We start from the raw sequence: 17396 nt of genomic DNA, 5'->3' as shown, positions 1-17396 counted from the left end.
AATTTTTAACAGCAGCGCGCCAAAGGACTACGTCATCAGCATCGCTCCCCTCCTCCCACTGACCCTCTTCCGTGAACAAACTACGCCATCTGTCTGCGGATAACTGACGCTACAATGTTATTAATACTTTATTACTGCAAACTCAAATATTGCAATATCAAGTACAGTAAATCTGATAACCTCATGCAACATACAATTGTAGCTATGCTGTTCAGAACCAATCTACATGATAAAGGACAAAAAGGACAAGACTGATTTGAGGTAGTAGCTGTATTCAAACTGAAAATACAATTTTCCTCACATGTACCCAGGTGTCAGCTACAGTTTTGATATTTCCCTTATGCAATGTATTCGCTCTTAACCAGATCTATCATTTTGAAAATGTAAAAAGTCAAAAGTAGTTCAATCAACTAACTACCACACAGATAAAAGCACTAATGTCTTGAATTAACATTTCCCCACTCAGTCAGGCTAAAATACGTGTTTTAGAGCGCACACAATATAATCGAAAATTATGTAACAAACTTGAAAGCACAACAGTTCTCCATGGTCCAACACTGCATCCATTACAATACGTCAATCCACTTCACTCCAGTCAATCACATGTAGTCAAACACACACTGCAATATTATGGACACGAACTGTCACATTTTAGTGTTTATTGTTCAGTTACAAAAAAATAGAAACATAAAAATTTAAAAACAAAGCAACTCTCGTACCTATCAACTCTCATAACCTCTGAAACATTTTTAAATACATCTGTAACCACATATCTCCATCACACTGCATTAAACCAAGACAGAACAATCAAGTAAACAAAAAAAGAAAGCACCAATTGTTCAATGCTAGAAGACTGATAAACAATGTAATACTGTCATGTTACTTTCTCTTCATTACTAACGTAGTATCCTGACTCTACAATCGGTTGGCCCCTCTACCTTAGGGGCTTACTTTCTCTTTCTGTCTTGAGAGCAGCGTGGACAATACCTGCAGAGTTAGAAAAAAGGAAATATTCAGTTGTAAACCTTAAAATCCCATCATTATTTCCGTTATGTAAGATACACACTCACCGGCCAGTTTATCAGGTACACCACCCTGTTTATAAAAATGGATCGCTCCTACAGACAGTGAGTCACATGGCCGTAGCTTGCTATATAAAGCCGGCATTCAGTTACTGTTTGATTGAACGTTAAAATTGGCAAAACAAGTGACCTAAGCGATTGAGTGTGGTATGATCGTCATTGCCAGGCGCGTCGGATCCAATATCTCAGAAACAGCTGCCCTCCTGAACTTTTCACACACGGCAGTGTCTGCGGTTTACCGAGAACGGTGTGACAAACAAAAAAAACTCCAGTCAGCAGCAGTCCTGTGAGCAAAAACTGTAAGCGTTGATGAGAGGTCGAAGGAGAAGGGCAAGAATCGTACAAGATAACAGGCGGGACCGCAAACAGACAAATAACGGCGCAATGCAACAGTGCTGTGCAGAACGGCCTCTAGGAATGCACAACTTATCGATCCTTGGCACGAATGGGCTATTACAGCAGACGACCACACCGGGTTCCACTCCTATCAGCTAAAAACAAGAAGAGTGGCTTCAGTGGACACGTGATCACCAACACCGGACGATTGAGGAGTGGAAAAACATCACCTGTTCCAACGAATCCCGGTTCCTGTTGCGTCATGCTGATGGCAGAGTCAGGATTTAGCATAAGCAGTCCATGGACCCATCCTGCCTGGTGTCACCTGCGTACCACTGTCCAATCTGCAGCAACTGTGTGATGCCATCGCGTCAGCAGGACAAACATCCCTGTGGAATGTTTCTGACTTGTAGAATCCATGCCCCAAAGAATTCAGGCTGTTCTAGAGGCAAAGGGTGGTCTGACCCTGTACTAGATGTGTGTATCTAATAAACTGGCCAGTGAGTGTAGTATGTACAGTTAGTCTGTGGAGGTTGGCTGATTCCCTCACCATTTCCCTCTTGGTTTCGTCGTCAGGCCCACGCAGGCAAAGTGGAACCACTCGATGGAACACTGCAAAAACAATCAACACAGGGGTTTGATGAAGTCTGTACACACTGTAGCTTTCAAGACCCAGGATCAACACAACAATATAGGTCAGGTCAGTGCACACACTGGGGGAAACTCAGAGGTTTCTGGGGAAACTCACGTCTGTGTTGTCACAGCCAATCATCTCTCCATAGGACACCTGGTGACACAGGCAGTAGGTGGGCTCATTGGGGTCCACTGGCATGTCCAGCACGTCAGAGGGATGCACATTCCCAAAATTAGCAGCTGGAGCAGTGAACTCCCCCCTGACAATGAGAGTTGTGGGTGAGCGCGCACGCACGCACGCACGCACGCACGCACGCACGCACGCACACACGCACACACGCACACACGCACACACGCACACACGCACACACACACACACACACACACACACACACACACACACACACACACACACACACACACACACACACACACACACACACAATTAAGGCCAATGAAAGAGATTGTCTTCAAGGAAGGAAGTGATAGAGTGCACAATAACAAACGCACGGCTGGAGAAGTTTGACTTTCTTCTGTGCACTCTTCGGACTGCCATCTTCATCTGAGCTTTTCACTTTAGACCGAGTTTTAGCCACCTTCTTCTCTTTCAGCCCCCTGGACTCACCTGAAATATCAGAACATAGCTTTAAATATACAGTGAGCTCCAAAAGTATTGGATAAGTGACATTTTAATGATACAATGACTATGGGGTTAAAGTGCAGACGGTCAGCTTTCATTTGAGGGTATTTTTGTCCATATCGGGTGAATCGTTTAGAAATTACAACACTTTTATTAACAAATTACAACACTTTTTTTTTTTGTACATACATGATATTTATGCCTCTTTCACTCATTATTCACGATTCATTCAGGACTATCCGTAATCATGGTAGCATCCACATGAATGTAGAGTATTTAGAAATATATTCTTATTTACAATAAAAGTGACTCCAAAATGACAATACATTTACCATCGTTTTTTCTCGGAATGATTTGATATTTTGAAGTGTGCCAAGATGCTACAAGGCAAACACTCATGCGAAACAGACCCGAACGTACACACAAACACACACACTTCAAATACGTACATTTCTTTCCCTTACTGGAGGTGGAATCATAGTCTGTGCTCTCTATCTGCTTCTCCTTCAGGTCGGCCTCAAAGCGGGCCAGGTCTGTGTCCAGTCTCCGGATGTGCTTGTCCACCTAGGGAACAACCACTGCACTTTAGGATTCATTTGACTGACCCACACAGGCTCCAATACAAAAAGACGCACAGAGCTCCAAAGTACTACTACTGACCATCTCATAAGTCTGCATGGCCAGTTGCACTTTGTCATCCCCAAACTCCTTGCTTTTGCTGTACGACTGCTGGATCTGCCTCAGAATAGTAAGCTTCTGTTCAGACGAGAGGGTCCTGGCGTTGGATGTGTAATCCTTTGCCAGGGAGTCGATCTGACCCTTTAGATCTGTGAGAAAGACAGATGGGTTGGGTGAGAAGTTTGGATAAGCAATTTTATTGATGGCACTTGTCTGAGAATATCAGCCTTATGTGATGTGTGTTACTGTGTCACTTGCTTCCACATAACATGTATTTTTAATGAAGTATGTGTATCTAGGGCTTTTACAAGTATGAATGGATCTAAGAAATCCCATGCCTGTGCCCTTCAAAAGCTCAACAAAGTACTGCTATGTAAAGACTTCTCACAGAATTCTAGTGCAGCTTTTGGTCTATATGACCTGACGATGTTTGAAGATTAGATCATTGAATGGTAAATTGTTGAGAACCGTGGACATGAATGTTCTGGAGGCTAGACAGATTTCATTTGCATACATTCATCATGGGCAATTCAAATGCACAACTTGTGGGTGGGCTGACTGCTACTTTATTATGCATTGTAAACATGGTTCACACATACTCTGCAGAGTAGTGAATTGGTTGGTAACAGTTGTAGTTAGTGTTATTTCTCACCCTCCGTACGTTGATCCAAGTCCCTCATCAAATTGAAGTTCCTCTGCAGTTCAAATGGCAGGTTCTCTATGCCTGTGGCGAGAAATTAACAATCATCAACTTTTGACTAATAGTCACTAAAAATACAAACTATTGGTATAACAAATGTATATTCAATTTGTGATGATACTCTAGCTAGGCTATTGCCTAGCAGGCAAAACGACCGTTGGTGTTGCTTAGCTAGGTAGCTAGCGGCCTAATTCTCCAAATAAAGCATTCCTTCTTGCAATGCATTGACTAAACATACAGACAAATTTAAATTGATAGTTAAACTATCGAAAACATAAGCAGATTTTTATCTTTAAATCTTTTAAATAGAAAATGAACTCACTGTCCAAATAGTGTTCCAAATACATTCCCGCCGCCATCTTGGAAAATGTAAACAACACAACTTCCGGCGAGGACGTGTTCTTCGGTTTTATCCGAAATCAAATCTAAGTACCGGTATTTTATTATCAATCGATAATGCATACGGATATTGTATTTGCACGTGTCAGAGACTGAATGTAATTGATTAAACATACCGTTTATGAAAACTATCTAATAACATATTTGATGTCATACACAGCCAACAATACCGCAGTAATATAAAAATAAACACAAGATGGGGGTATATGGCAAACAATCTGAAACATTTTATTGTCTCAAGGATTAGTCTTTACAATACATATCAATTTGACCAAAAGACAGAAAATGAAATTAAACCAAACAGATAACATTGCAAGGAAGGAATAAAATGTGAAATTGTGATGCTTAACGAGTTGAAGTTAGAACGTTGCCCTCAACCAGAGCTAGGATCATATTACCATATTCCTAACCTAGAACCAATCATCCACGAGGGCCATGAAACATTTCTGATCCAGTATCTGCGTGGTTAGGGACATCATCTATCTACTCCAAAAGGGGCTGAGGCTCAGGGCCCTCGAAGGAGGGCCTACTGCAGGGATTTTCAGTCTAAAGGGAGGCAATATTTAACAACGCCAACATGCTCTGCTCAACTTTTGTGAAAATTACTGTTCTGTCATGAAAATTAGACCTCTCTGACTAGCGACAACTGCAAAATAATTAGTCTTAATTTTCATAAACATTTTATACATGTTCATTGTCCAACCTCTTCTTTTTTCAGCAGCTTCTTCAACTTATTGAATTTGTTCTTCCCCATTCTCTTCTTGCTCTGCATGGGGGATTTCCTCTGTTTATCGCCCTTTTTCTCAAACCTGCTCCCTTCCTTTGACTGTTTGGTCGTTTCCCCTTCTGTTTTGACTGTGTTGGACTTCTTGAGCTCTCCATCCACTTTCACAGTCCCACCATCCATCTTAGCGATCTTTGCCTTTTTCGGCCCAGTTGGTTTCTCATTCTTTTTCAAGGTGCTTGGGTTTGTTGTTTTCTTGCCGATGCTTTTGGCTGGCTTCCCGTTGGCTGTGGCCTTCTGTGACACAGTTGGCGTGCCAGGGACTGGCTTCTGCTTCTTGGACTTGTTCTTAGACCCTGCTTTAGATGGCATGTCCTCATCAGAGGAATCAGCTGTAACCTCTACTGCCTCAGATGGCTCGGTTTCCTCTTCTCCGTCTGAAAGTGACAATAACAGGATGTTAGTTTATTATAACACAAGTGATGTTTCCATGACACTGGAAAAAGCATTGTGGTTTATTAGATCCAAGATGACATCTACTTTACCTTTGTCAACTGCTGTGGTTGGGACCGTGTTGGAGAACTTTTTCAGCTTGGCCACAAAGAAACCGTCCATGTTGTGGGAATGAGGATAGAACCGGCGTGAGAGTTTCAGAGAGGGATGGAATCGTCTCTCTTTGAATCTAAATGGAGGAAATATATTTGTTCATATTGCATGAGGAAATGGTTAGGGTGGTACGGGTAAATATCTGGATGAATGTGAATAATGTGGTGTTCTTATAACCCCTTTACCTGGTGAAACCTTCTTTGCCAAAGTCCAGTCCAGTCTGGACGAGTTTGACGTTTCTTTTCTTAAGAGCATAGTCCACTACCCACTCGTTCTCCTCCACCTGGTGATGAAGTCAATTACGTCATTTCAGCTATTCTAGTCCAAATGAATTTAACCATCAGACATGTTGTACATGCACCAAAAACAAAAAGTCTACGATAAAGTGAATTGCAATGATTTATTGTAAGTAAAGCCCCACAATTTAGATTGTGTTTATTTGTCATCAGTGTGACACTGTGTACCCACCATTATAGAGCATGTGCAGTACACCAGATAGCCTCCAGAGGGAGACTCAGCGTTGACCGAGTCGATGGCCGCCAGGATGAGCTCCTTCTGCAGATGGGCCAACCGCTGGATGTCAGACTCGTCCTGAGAGACAGGACGTAGGATTAGGAAGACATGAACAGGAAGTTGTCATTAAAGGCCAGTGTCTACTATAAATCTAAAGGCCCATGTAGTGTATAATAGGTTTTTCTCACTTTACTGGTCTTCACAGCAGGGTCTTTGGAGATTACTCCTGTGCCTGAGCAGGGAGCATCAAGCAGCACTCTGTCAAACCCACCCATTACCTGCAAATATAGTAACCAACAGGTTAACATACCATCAATGGGTGTAACATACTTACTTATATTGTGTCATACAGTACATGTATAAACTGCATGTAGAGCAAGAACCCCTCATTACCTTAGGGAACTGCCTCCCGTCGTAGTTACAGATCATTGAGTTGGTGACTCCCAGACGGTGGATGTTGCCCACCACACTCTTCAGTCTGTCAGCACTGGCATCATTGGCCACAATCACACCTGTGTTCCTCATCAACTGGGCTGTGGGACACACACATATACACAATAAATAAGTTATCCAATAAAAATACAAGTCTTGCCTGTCAAGCCACCAGATCAGGGGTTCTTCATATTGTTCAGGATCGGGCCCAAATGAGAAATTAAGTGTTTTCATGGGACCGAAGCACATGAAAACATGCCCCCTTTTGAGGGCCCTAAGCAAGATATGGTTGGGGGGGCTCCCCCACCTCGCAGGCAAAACATTTTAGTTTTAAAGTTAATTTCCTGCAATTCTACACACTTTGCCATGACTTATGGCATTTTAATATGATATCTGAGTGAGAGTGCCTAACAAAATCAATGGGGGGGCCCCTTGGAGGTCAGGGCCCTTGGGCACGTGCACGGTCAGTATTCGGCCATGATTAGATAGCTGGCTAGACTAACTTACCAATCTAAAAAGTGTTTGCTGACATGGCTAATTAAGTAACTGTCAGTAACTAGGTTTCCAAACAATCGTCAACAGATTTTCATACAAATATTCCAAAGTCTGCATAAAGAAAGTATGCACATTTTCCCACAAGTGGTGTGTTTTCACTAAACTGACTTCCGTGATGACGTAGTGCACACAAAATGTACTTTCACACTTAAGTTCTCATGTACCGAATAAATATCTAAAGTTTCCATCACCTTTTCAACTCTGCTGATAGTTTTGTCACAAAAACTGTTGCGTTACACAGCAAATGTGCCTAGACGGCCTACAGGGAGGAGGTGAGGGCCCTCGGAGTGTGGTGTCAGGAAAATAACCTCACACTCAACGTCAACAAAACTAACGAGATGATTGTGGACTTCAGGAAACAGCAGAGGGAACACCCCCCTATCCACATCGATGGAACAGTAGTGGAGAGGGTAGCAAGTTTTAAGTTCCTCGGCATACACATCACAGACAAACTGAATTGGTCCACTCACACAGACAGCATTGTGAAGAAGGCGCAGCAGCGCCTCTTCAACCTCAGGAGGCTGAAGAAATTCGGCTTGTCACCAAAAGCACTCACAAACTTCTACAGATGCACAATCGAGAGCATCCTGGCGGGCTGTATCACCGCCTGGTACGGCAACTGCTCCGCCCTCAACCGTAAGGCTCTCCAGAGGGTAGTGAGGTCTGCACAACGCATCACTGGGGGCAAACTACCTGCCCTCCAGGACACCTACACCACCCGATGTCACAGGAAGGCCATAAAGATCATCAAGGACATCAACCACCCGAGCCACTGCCTGTTCACCCCGCTATCATCCAGAAGGCGAGGTCAGTACAGGTGCATCAAAGCTGGGACCGAGAGACTGAAAAACAGCTTCTATCTCAAGGCTATCAGACTGTTAAACAGCCACCACTAACATTGAGTGGCTGCTGCCAACACACTGACACTGACTCAACTCCAGCCACTTTAATAATGGGAATTGATGGGAAATTATGTAAATATATCACTAGCCACTTTAAACAATGCTACCTTATATAATGTTACTTACCCTACATTATTCATCTCATATGCATACGTATATACTGTACTCTATATCATCGACTGTATCCTTATGTAATACATGTATCACTAGCCACTTTAACTATGCCACTTTGTTTACATACTCATCTCATATGTATATACTGTACTCGATACCATCTACTGTATCTGCCTATGCTGCTCTGTACCATCACTCATTCATATATCCTTATGTACATATTCTTTATCCCCTCACACTGTGTACAAGACAGTAGTTTTGGAATTGTTAGTTAGATTACTTGTTGGTTATTACTGCATTGTCGGAACTAGAAGCACAAGCATTTCGCTACACTCGCATTAACATCTGCTAACCATGTGTATGTGACAAATAAAATTTGATTTGATTTGATTTGATTTAGTCTGGTCTTGGTACGTGCACTCTCAGATGCAGTCCGGGTAGGCTAGTCTACATTCCTTTTTTTATGGATGAGAGCGAGAATAGTTTTATTTGTCAAACGGCAGTCATGCATCGATCATCATGTCACCAGAACAAGACCCATGATATTTATTGGAGAGGAGCATCAAGTTCACCACCCTGTGAAGTTTATCCTAACTTATTTCATTTGTAGCCTAATAAATTGCATGGTTTCCCAAGTCACGTTTCCACCAAAATTTCTCGCATAATTAATTTTAGACAAAAAGATCCCACCATGTCGACCGAACAAATGATATGTCGGCATTTATAGTAATATATATATTTTTATACATTATGAATTTACTCACATAAAAACTGTGGATGGAAACGTGGTTATTGACAGACATAGCAAGAGAAAAACGGCTGCTGCATGTCGCAACACAATGTCGCAACACAAGAAAGGCTGCCCTTGATTGTTAGGCTAATTGTAGAGATCAACAGCAGTAAACAGTATTGTGATCATGGTCATTCAACTCTCATTTTTAACATCCTCACCCATATAGGTGGTCTTTCCCCCAGGAGCTGAGCTCATGTCGAGCACAGTCTCCCCCTCCTGGGGAGAGAGAGCCATGACAGGCAGGAAGCTGGAGGCTCCCTGCAGCATGTAGTGACCAGCTAGGTACTCTGGGGTCGCACCTGGGAACAAGAAAACACAGCTAGGGTATACACTCATCAATTCATCAATGTATACTTACTCATAACACACAGAAAGCAGGATAACAGTAGTAGAGAGAGAATTAACATTCTAATCTTTCATACAAATATAAAAAGGTTTCACTGTGCTGGTACTGACCGATGGGTACCGAGGAGTCGAAGATGACCAGGCCCACTTTAGACCACTTCCCCAGAGGATCCAGATTCACCCCTCTGTTGATCAGGGCCTGGGACAAACAACATACATGTCACTTGGTCAGTCTGGCAGAGGAACAGGCATTACTAATAGCATCCAATTATCCTTTGGTCAATTCCAAATGGACCTTTAGTCTTAATCCTTTCAGAGATACACAAATGCCTAGGGGGTAGGGGTGGATTTGGTGCACCTTTATTTGATCCAACTTGAAATAGATTTGTTACCTGAGCCAAGTCCCTCCTCCTTGTCTTCAGTGTATTGGTCCGAATGGTGACAGGTCGCTGAATTTCATTGGCCTCCAGGAAATCAATCAGCTACAAAGCACATAAAACGAGGGAAGCCTTAGTTCAGCATGATGACAAAACCGTTACAACAAAACGTAACCTTGCATAGATTCCTGTTCATTTTGTGTTTCTATGACATTTGGGAGAACAAAGCAATGACACATACCTCTGACACTGGGAAGATATCCAGCAGTTTGTCTATGAGGAAATTGTTGTAGCTGTAGTAAGTGGAAAGATCCTTTTTGAGGAGAGAGAGGTACTCTGTTCTCTCTTTCCCCTCCTCTCTCTTGGTTGCAAAGTGAGAGAGAACATCCACGTTGTCCTTTATTCTCTGGTGGATGGTCTGCAGGTCTACAAGCAAAACACCTGCAATCACAGGAGAGAGAAAGAAACTCAGTACAGATGGAGTCCACAGGCACTGATAAAGAACATGTAGCAATGTGTAAACTGGCATAACAAAAAGCAGAACTGTCAAATCAAAAAAAAAAGTACAAATCTAAGCTTTAAACTGACCCTCTTTTGCTATCTCCTCTGCTCCAGGTAGTATGAATTTGTCCATATCATCTAAATTAGCCTGTACCGTGTCATCTTCATCCATGTCTTCATCTCCACTCTTCCCCTTATTATCATCATCATCATCATCACCACTCTCCTGGCCCATTGCTTCCTGCAGCTTCTTCTGCTTCCTGGCAGCTCGCTCGATGGGGAGCAGCTGAACGAGGGATGAAAAGAGGAGTACGGAACAGATGATTCAACAGACAAAGATTCAACACCTTGCTAAAGAACAGTAAGAACTTTGAAGGACGAACATTGTTTTGCTATATAGAACATGTCCTGGACACAAATTCAGTGAATAATTTAACATACCTCCTCTCCATCACCATCTACTTCCCCCTCTCCTTCACTGCTGTCCTCCAATGCACCGTAGTCATCAACCAGGTCATCGTCATCATCACCATCTCCCTCAATTAGAATGTTTTTCCCTTTATTGTTCTCCCCTCCCTCTTGTCCCTCGTCCTCTTCCTGCTCCCATTGGCTGTCACTGTCGTCCTCGTTATCTGATTGGCCGACCTCACGCTTCCTCTTTGCTGGCTTCAGCCATTCACTGTTTTCATCTGTGAATCCTTGAGAACAGGGGAAACAAACCAATTAAATCCCCATAGACATTCATGGCTATTGTATTGAGAACACAGTGAGTGGATGGGGCTGTCTGACTCTGGATCCACATGGACTGGGGTGACTTACCCCCCCCCCAATGCTTACAAATTAACAGTAACTTACCTTTTTTTGGCTCCTCCTTCTCAATGCTTTCCTTGGGCTTTTTGGTCACTTGAGCTCGCTTCCCAGCTCTACAAAACATCATCATCTTCAGCAAAAGTGTGTGACACATTACATAGTGGTTTAAAAAAAGGGATTGACGACATAACATACAAAAGACTACAAACTGACCTTTTCCTGGACCTGCTTGACAGTCGTTTTGGTGCAGTATCCTCTGCCAATGACAAGCATAGTTAGTGAGCATCAACCTCTAAAGCTTCATGTCTCATTCCCAGTCATGCATCTTTGCTTTAGTGCCACTGTACTCCCAGCAAGTGAAGTTATACTGAGCATGACTTCAGCTCTTTAGAAGCTGTATGTTATAATAGCATCCCTCTCACCATCCGTTAAGAACTTGGCCAGCTCAGTCTCTGCTCCTTTCTGCTTCCTGGACTTCCGCCCCGGCCCCTTCTTCACATAAGTGGTGGGATCCAACTTCCTGCCCATGACTGACACCTACACAGGTAGTCTTGGAGAGAAGATATAGCTCATGATCATGTTGGATTTACACACTACGGCATAGGATCAGAATGGGATTAAAGTAGTCACTATCTATGCACTGATGGCAGCTCTGAAAGATGGTATTCTCAGTAACATGTTGCTCAGAATCTGTTCCAAGAATGTTGCAAATAACAAAATGATAAATAACGACAAATCAGCTTAACTTGAAGTGTTTACTGAAAATGCTCCTGAGAACATATCACCTCCTAACTCTGACCAGCACTGACGTGGGGAAATAAAAAGCTATGTGAAATAGAAAAAAGTTGTCTCTAACATCACGGTGTAATATGTAACGTTGGTTATTATAATACGTGGAAAGTCCTTTTCACATGACAGCATTCTCGTCATAAGAATGTTAGGTAGCTATCTAGCTAACTAGTTGACAACTGCTAATGTTAGTACACTTTTCCACGCATGCTAACGTTATCCATCAATGGTATCGCCCTATATTCAAGTATGATGATGTGCCGGTAATTAGCTAACGACACGTTGACTTACAAAAAAAACAAAAAACAGACGAGTTGCAGTCTAGAGACAACCCAACATTCATCTCATGAGGCTGCTATGAGCAGTAAAGAATGTTCGTTAGTTGGAATTTGATATCACATACGCAGTGCATGTCCGTCACCATGACTTGTTCATTCACTTGTGTATGGCACAAACAATCAAGGCATTTATCTTTACAACTCTCCAAAACCCACCTTTGCAATAGTTAAAGTATAATGTATTTATTCGATCCTTGATTCCAGTTAACAGATCAAATTTACGCACATGTGTTTTTTTCCTCGCGCACGTTGATTTCCGGAAGAAACAACCATGCGTTTCCGGCGCATGTGATATACGAAGGCAAAATGCTCATTTCGTTTCGTGTAGACCTACGTGAAAATGTTTCAGTTGGATGCGTTGTCCCGATTAATAATATGTTATTTCCCTGGGACATTGACAATCAGAGAGAATAATACAAAAAAAAATCGATTATATACTGAACAAAAATAGAAACGCAACATGCAAAGTGTTGGTCCCATTTTTCATGAGCTGATGGAAAACAGATAGGAAAACGCTGCGCACTGCTGCTCATGCTCCCAGGTGATATTTATAACAACGTTTCGACCCTTAATTCATCAGGCAGCCATATCCCAGGTGGGGGTGGAAGGTCCTTTCTTTTTTTTCTTTTTTTACTGTAAAATAAACCGTATTTAATTTATAACCAATAAAATAATACATGATGCAGGACACTCAGTTATAAGGGAATTAACTGGTTTAACTTCTCAAACAGAAACACACACATTTCCATTTTCTGTGGATCGCCCATGTTTACATTTTACTGAATGCTAGTCTGACCTTTGACCTGTAGATGGCAGTAAAGGTCTACTTTTGCTGCAGATCCACTTCTAAAGCTCAAACCTCTCTGGACAAGTAGCCAAAACATTTGTCCCTAGTGAGAGAGTATGTGTGTGTGGCAAAAAAAGGGAATATTGCACTACACTTTTATGATAAAGATACATTTTGCATTCGGTAGCATAGCACAGCTGTATTTTTTTTCAAATGCCAAATGTACATGTAGCATGCTTCTGCCTACAGATGCTTTTCTGAGTGACTTGTGTTGTGAGAGAACCAGAATTCAAACAGAAACTCCTGGATTACATTTTATAATATTGTTTGCTCTTTTTAGTAACATATGGTAGCATACATGTTTCACACGGTGGCAAGTCAAGCTAGTTAGTTACATGTAACAACATTACATTATATGGTCAATGTTTTTATTTTAATTTTATTTTTTATTAATTTCAAATCAATACATAAAGCACATGAGGGAACACAAGCATACATAGATTACAAACAATAGACAATCGAGCTAGGGGGTACAATATCACATTACAATTACACAAGGACCTTAAGGGACATGCATATACTTACAATTCTAACAGCTTTTTTGTTAGTAGAGCAGTTAACTGTCTTAAAATACAGTTCAATTTATTTTTGTAGGGTACGAAAATGTGGTTTTCTGTTTGTAAATTTACATTTGTGTATATGAAATTTGGCCAAAAGAATAATGAAATTAATTACATAAAAATGATTCCGCTTATTTCTATTGTATGTAAAGAATCCAAACAGTACATCTCTCCACAATAGTGTAAAATCTTCATAAATGTGTTCAATTATAAACCTACTGATGTCTTGCCACAGTTTTCTGACATGCATACAATGCCAAAAAAGATGCACAACTGTTTCTGGGTGGTCATTACAAAAGGAGCAATTTGAGTTGATGTTTTCCTTAAACTTCTTCATATAGTGGTTGGCTGGATAATATTTATGAATAATTTTGTTAAGTTTGTTAACAAGTAGGTATGTGTGTTGCAACATCCAAACTTTTTCCAACAGATATTATCAATAAATCCATTCCAATAAGGCATGACATAAGGTATACAACATCCTGCTGAAACAAGGATCGTATCGCTCTGTTGTTGAATGGACCAAAAGAGAAAAATCTTTCCTACTGATGAGTCAACAGGGTCAATGGAAGGTAGGCTAAGGGTCAGGTCTTGACACGTTCCTGAATAACATAGCAACACCTGAGGGAATGGCATCTAAAACAATTGCAAAATCTTTAGGTGTTACAGGGACCTTGTAAAGTGATAAGAATTCTTTATAACTGAGTAAAAGACCCTCTGCATTTACCAGTTGGCTCACCAATAGGATATTATTTCAGAACCAATATTCTAAAAACAGAGAGGTATTTTTATACAATATATCCCGATTATTCCATATATAATCTCTGTGTGGAGAAAAATTGTGTTTATAAATGAAGGACCATGACAAGAAAACCTGCCGATGAAAAGCAGAAAGTTTCACTGGAACTTTGTCAAATTATAATTGCAAAACATGAAGTTAAGTCCACCAAAAGTAGAGTAGACATGATGAGGAATAAAATTCCAGATAGAAGTGGGTCTTCTTAGGAATTGTTTTATCCAATTGATCTTAAAAGTATTATTTAAAGTAGTAAAATCCAGAAAATTCAGTCCTCCATTCTCATAAGTGTTCATTACAACAGTTTTCCTAATGTAATGGGTACGGTTTCTCCAAAGAAAGTTGAAAAGCATCTGGTCTATCTCCTTGCTTATTTTACGGTCAAGATATAAAGATAGCGCACCATATGTTAGTCTAGAGATACCTTCAGCCTTGCTTATTAGGACTTTTTCTTCCTTTTAAAGATAAGTCCCTCTGTAGCCATTGATTTAGCTTCTTCTGGGGGTTTTTAATAAGAGAGTTCAAATTTAGTAAGCCTCTAGACTTCTGATCCTTTGTAATGGTTATGCCTAAATATGTAAGTTCTTATTTTACTGGAATACCATAATATGAAGGTGTCACAATCTTTGACAGCCATGTGTTCACATTTCTTAATGTTAAGATATACAGTGCCTTGCGAAAGTATTCGGCCCCCTTGAACTTTGCGACCTTTTGCCACATTTCAGGCTTCAAACATAAAGATATAAGACTGTATTTTTTTGTGAAGAATCAACAACAAGTGGGAAACAATCATGAAGTGGAACGACATTTATTGGATATTTCAAACTTTTTTAACAAATCAAAAACTGAAAAATTGGGCGTGCAAAATTATTCAGCCCCCTTAAGTTAATACTTTGTAGCGCCACCTTTTGCTGCGATTACAGCTGTAAGTCGCTTGGGGTATGTCTCTATCAGTTTTGCACATCGAGAGACTGACATTTTTTCCCATTCCTCCTTGCAAAACAGCTCGAGCTCAGTGAGGTTGGATGGAGAGCATTTGTGAACAGCAGTTTTCAGTTCTTTCCACAGATTCTCGATTGGATTCAGGTCTGGACTTTGACTTGGCCATTCTAACACCTGGATATGTTTATTTTTGAACCATTCCATTGTAGATTTTGCTTTATGTTTTGGATCATTGTCTTGTGGAAGACAAATCTTCGTCCCAGTCTCAGGTCTTTTGCAGACTCCATCAGGTTTTCTTCCAGAATGGTCCTGTATTTGGCTCCATCCATCTTCCCATCAATTTTAACCATCTTCCCTGTCCCTGCTGAAGAAAAGCAGGCCCAAACCATGATGCTGCCACCACCATGTTTGACAGTGGGGATGGTGTGTTCAGCTGTGTTGCTTTTACGCCAAACATAACGTTTTGCATTGTTGCCAAAAAGTTCAATTTTAGTTTCATCTGACCAGAGCACCTTCTTCCACATGTTTGGTGTGTCTCCCAGGTGGCTTGTGGCAAACTTTAAACGACACTTTTTATGGATATCTTTAAGAAATGGCTTCCTTCTTGCCACTCTTCCATAAAGGCCAGATTTGTGCAATATACGACTGATTGTTGTCCTATGGACAGAGTCTCCCACCTCAGCTGTAGATCTCTGCAGTTCATCCAGAGTGATCATGGGCCTCTTGGCTGCATCTCTGATCACTCTTCTCCTTGTATGAGCTGAAAGTTTAGAGGGACGGCCAGGTCTTGGTAGATTTGCAGTGGTCTGATACTCCTTCCATTTCAATATTATCGCTTGCACAGTGCTCCTTGGGATGTTTAAAGCTTGGGAAATCTTTTTGTATCCAAATCCGGCTTTAAACTTCTTCACAACAGTATCTCGGACCTGCCTGGTGTGTTCCTTGTTCTTCATGATGCTCTCTGCGCTTTTAACGGACCTCTGAGACTATCACAGTGCAGGTGCATTTATACAGAGACTTGATTACACACAGGTGGATTGTATTTATCATCATTAGTCATTTAGGTCAACATTGGATCATTCAGAGATCCTCACTGAACTTCTGGAGAGAGTTTGCTGCACTGAAAGTAAAGGGGCTGAATAATTTTGCACGCCCAATTTTTCAGTTTTTGCATTGTTAAAAAAGTTTGAAATATCCAATAAATGTCGTTCCACTTCATGATTGTGTCCCACTTGTTGTTGATTCTTCACAAAAAAATACAGTTTTATATCTTTATGTTTGAAGCCTGAAATGTGGCAAAAGGTCGCAAAGTTCAAGGGGGCCGAATACTTTCGCAAGGCACTGTAGACCAGACGCTTTGGAAAAGGATTGTATCACATTGATCGATATGGGAATTTGGTTAGCGTCTTTCAGAAAAAGTGTAGTATCGTCAGCCAGCTGGCTTATAATACTTTCTTTACCAGCTATGGAGATACCTTGTACAGGACTATTGTTTAAAGAATTTGTAAAAAGTTGGGTGATTAATAAAAACAGGTACGGAGAGATAGGACAACCTTGCCTAATTCCTCTCTTTAACTCAAATCTAGGTGAGGTGCCATATTTCAATTTGATAGAGCTGTTACCATTTGCATAGAGAGTCTTAATAGCCTTACAGAAAAAATCCCCAAAGCCAAGTCTCTCAAGGGAGTGGAAGAGAAACTGATGCTCTACTGTGTCAAATGCTTTATAAAAATCTAAAAATAATATGAAGCTATCCTCAGTTATTAGGTCTGAGTAGTCAAGTACGTCTAATACTAGTCTGACATTGTTAGAAATATGTCTATTCCTCATGAAGCCAGACTGTGTTTAATCAATGATTGCATCCAGGACTTATTTAATTATTTTTGCAAGTAGGCTAATATCTTATAGTCATTATTAAGAAGACAAATTGGACGCCAGTTATCGATGAGCAGCACTTCTTATTTGGGTTTAGGTATCAGTGTTA

At 41.0% G+C, this 17396-nt stretch overlaps 2 protein-coding genes across 2 annotated transcripts; both read right to left on the bottom strand.

The window, feature by feature from the left end:
• Positions 1-255: 255 nt before the first annotated feature.
• On the bottom strand, positions 256-4449 carry LOC139405763 (inhibitor of growth protein 4-like). Its single transcript, XM_071148187.1, has 8 exons — positions 4392-4449; positions 4022-4093; positions 3352-3518; positions 3141-3255; positions 2562-2676; positions 2167-2311; positions 1969-2030; positions 256-987 (listed from the first exon to the last, which is right to left on the bottom strand). Exons 1-8 carry the CDS (start codon positions 4426-4428, stop codon positions 948-950), a joined length of 753 nt encoding a protein of 250 aa, XP_071004288.1. The 5' UTR covers positions 4429-4449; the 3' UTR covers positions 256-947.
• A 222-nt stretch (positions 4450-4671) lies between these two features.
• LOC139389373 (28S rRNA (cytosine-C(5))-methyltransferase-like) lies at positions 4672-12550 on the bottom strand. The gene is made up of 16 exons (XM_071136091.1): positions 12424-12550; positions 11563-11690; positions 11354-11396; positions 11186-11253; positions 10772-11028; positions 10418-10616; positions 10071-10270; positions 9845-9934; positions 9564-9651; positions 9266-9406; positions 6705-6844; positions 6500-6589; positions 6267-6389; positions 5984-6081; positions 5738-5874; positions 4672-5629 (listed from the first exon to the last, which is right to left on the bottom strand). The coding sequence occupies exons 2-16, from the start codon at positions 11666-11668 to the stop codon at positions 5160-5162; spliced, it is 2250 nt and encodes a 749-aa protein (XP_070992192.1). The 5' UTR covers positions 11669-11690; positions 12424-12550; the 3' UTR covers positions 4672-5159.
• Between the last annotated feature and the right edge of the window lie 4846 nt (positions 12551-17396).

Source organism: Oncorhynchus clarkii, chromosome 3 (genome assembly GCF_045791955.1).
Source record: "Oncorhynchus clarkii lewisi isolate Uvic-CL-2024 chromosome 3, UVic_Ocla_1.0, whole genome shotgun sequence".
Taxonomy (NCBI): Eukaryota; Metazoa; Chordata; class Actinopteri; order Salmoniformes; family Salmonidae; genus Oncorhynchus; species Oncorhynchus clarkii.
This window is presented reverse-complemented; position numbering and strand designations above follow the sequence as displayed.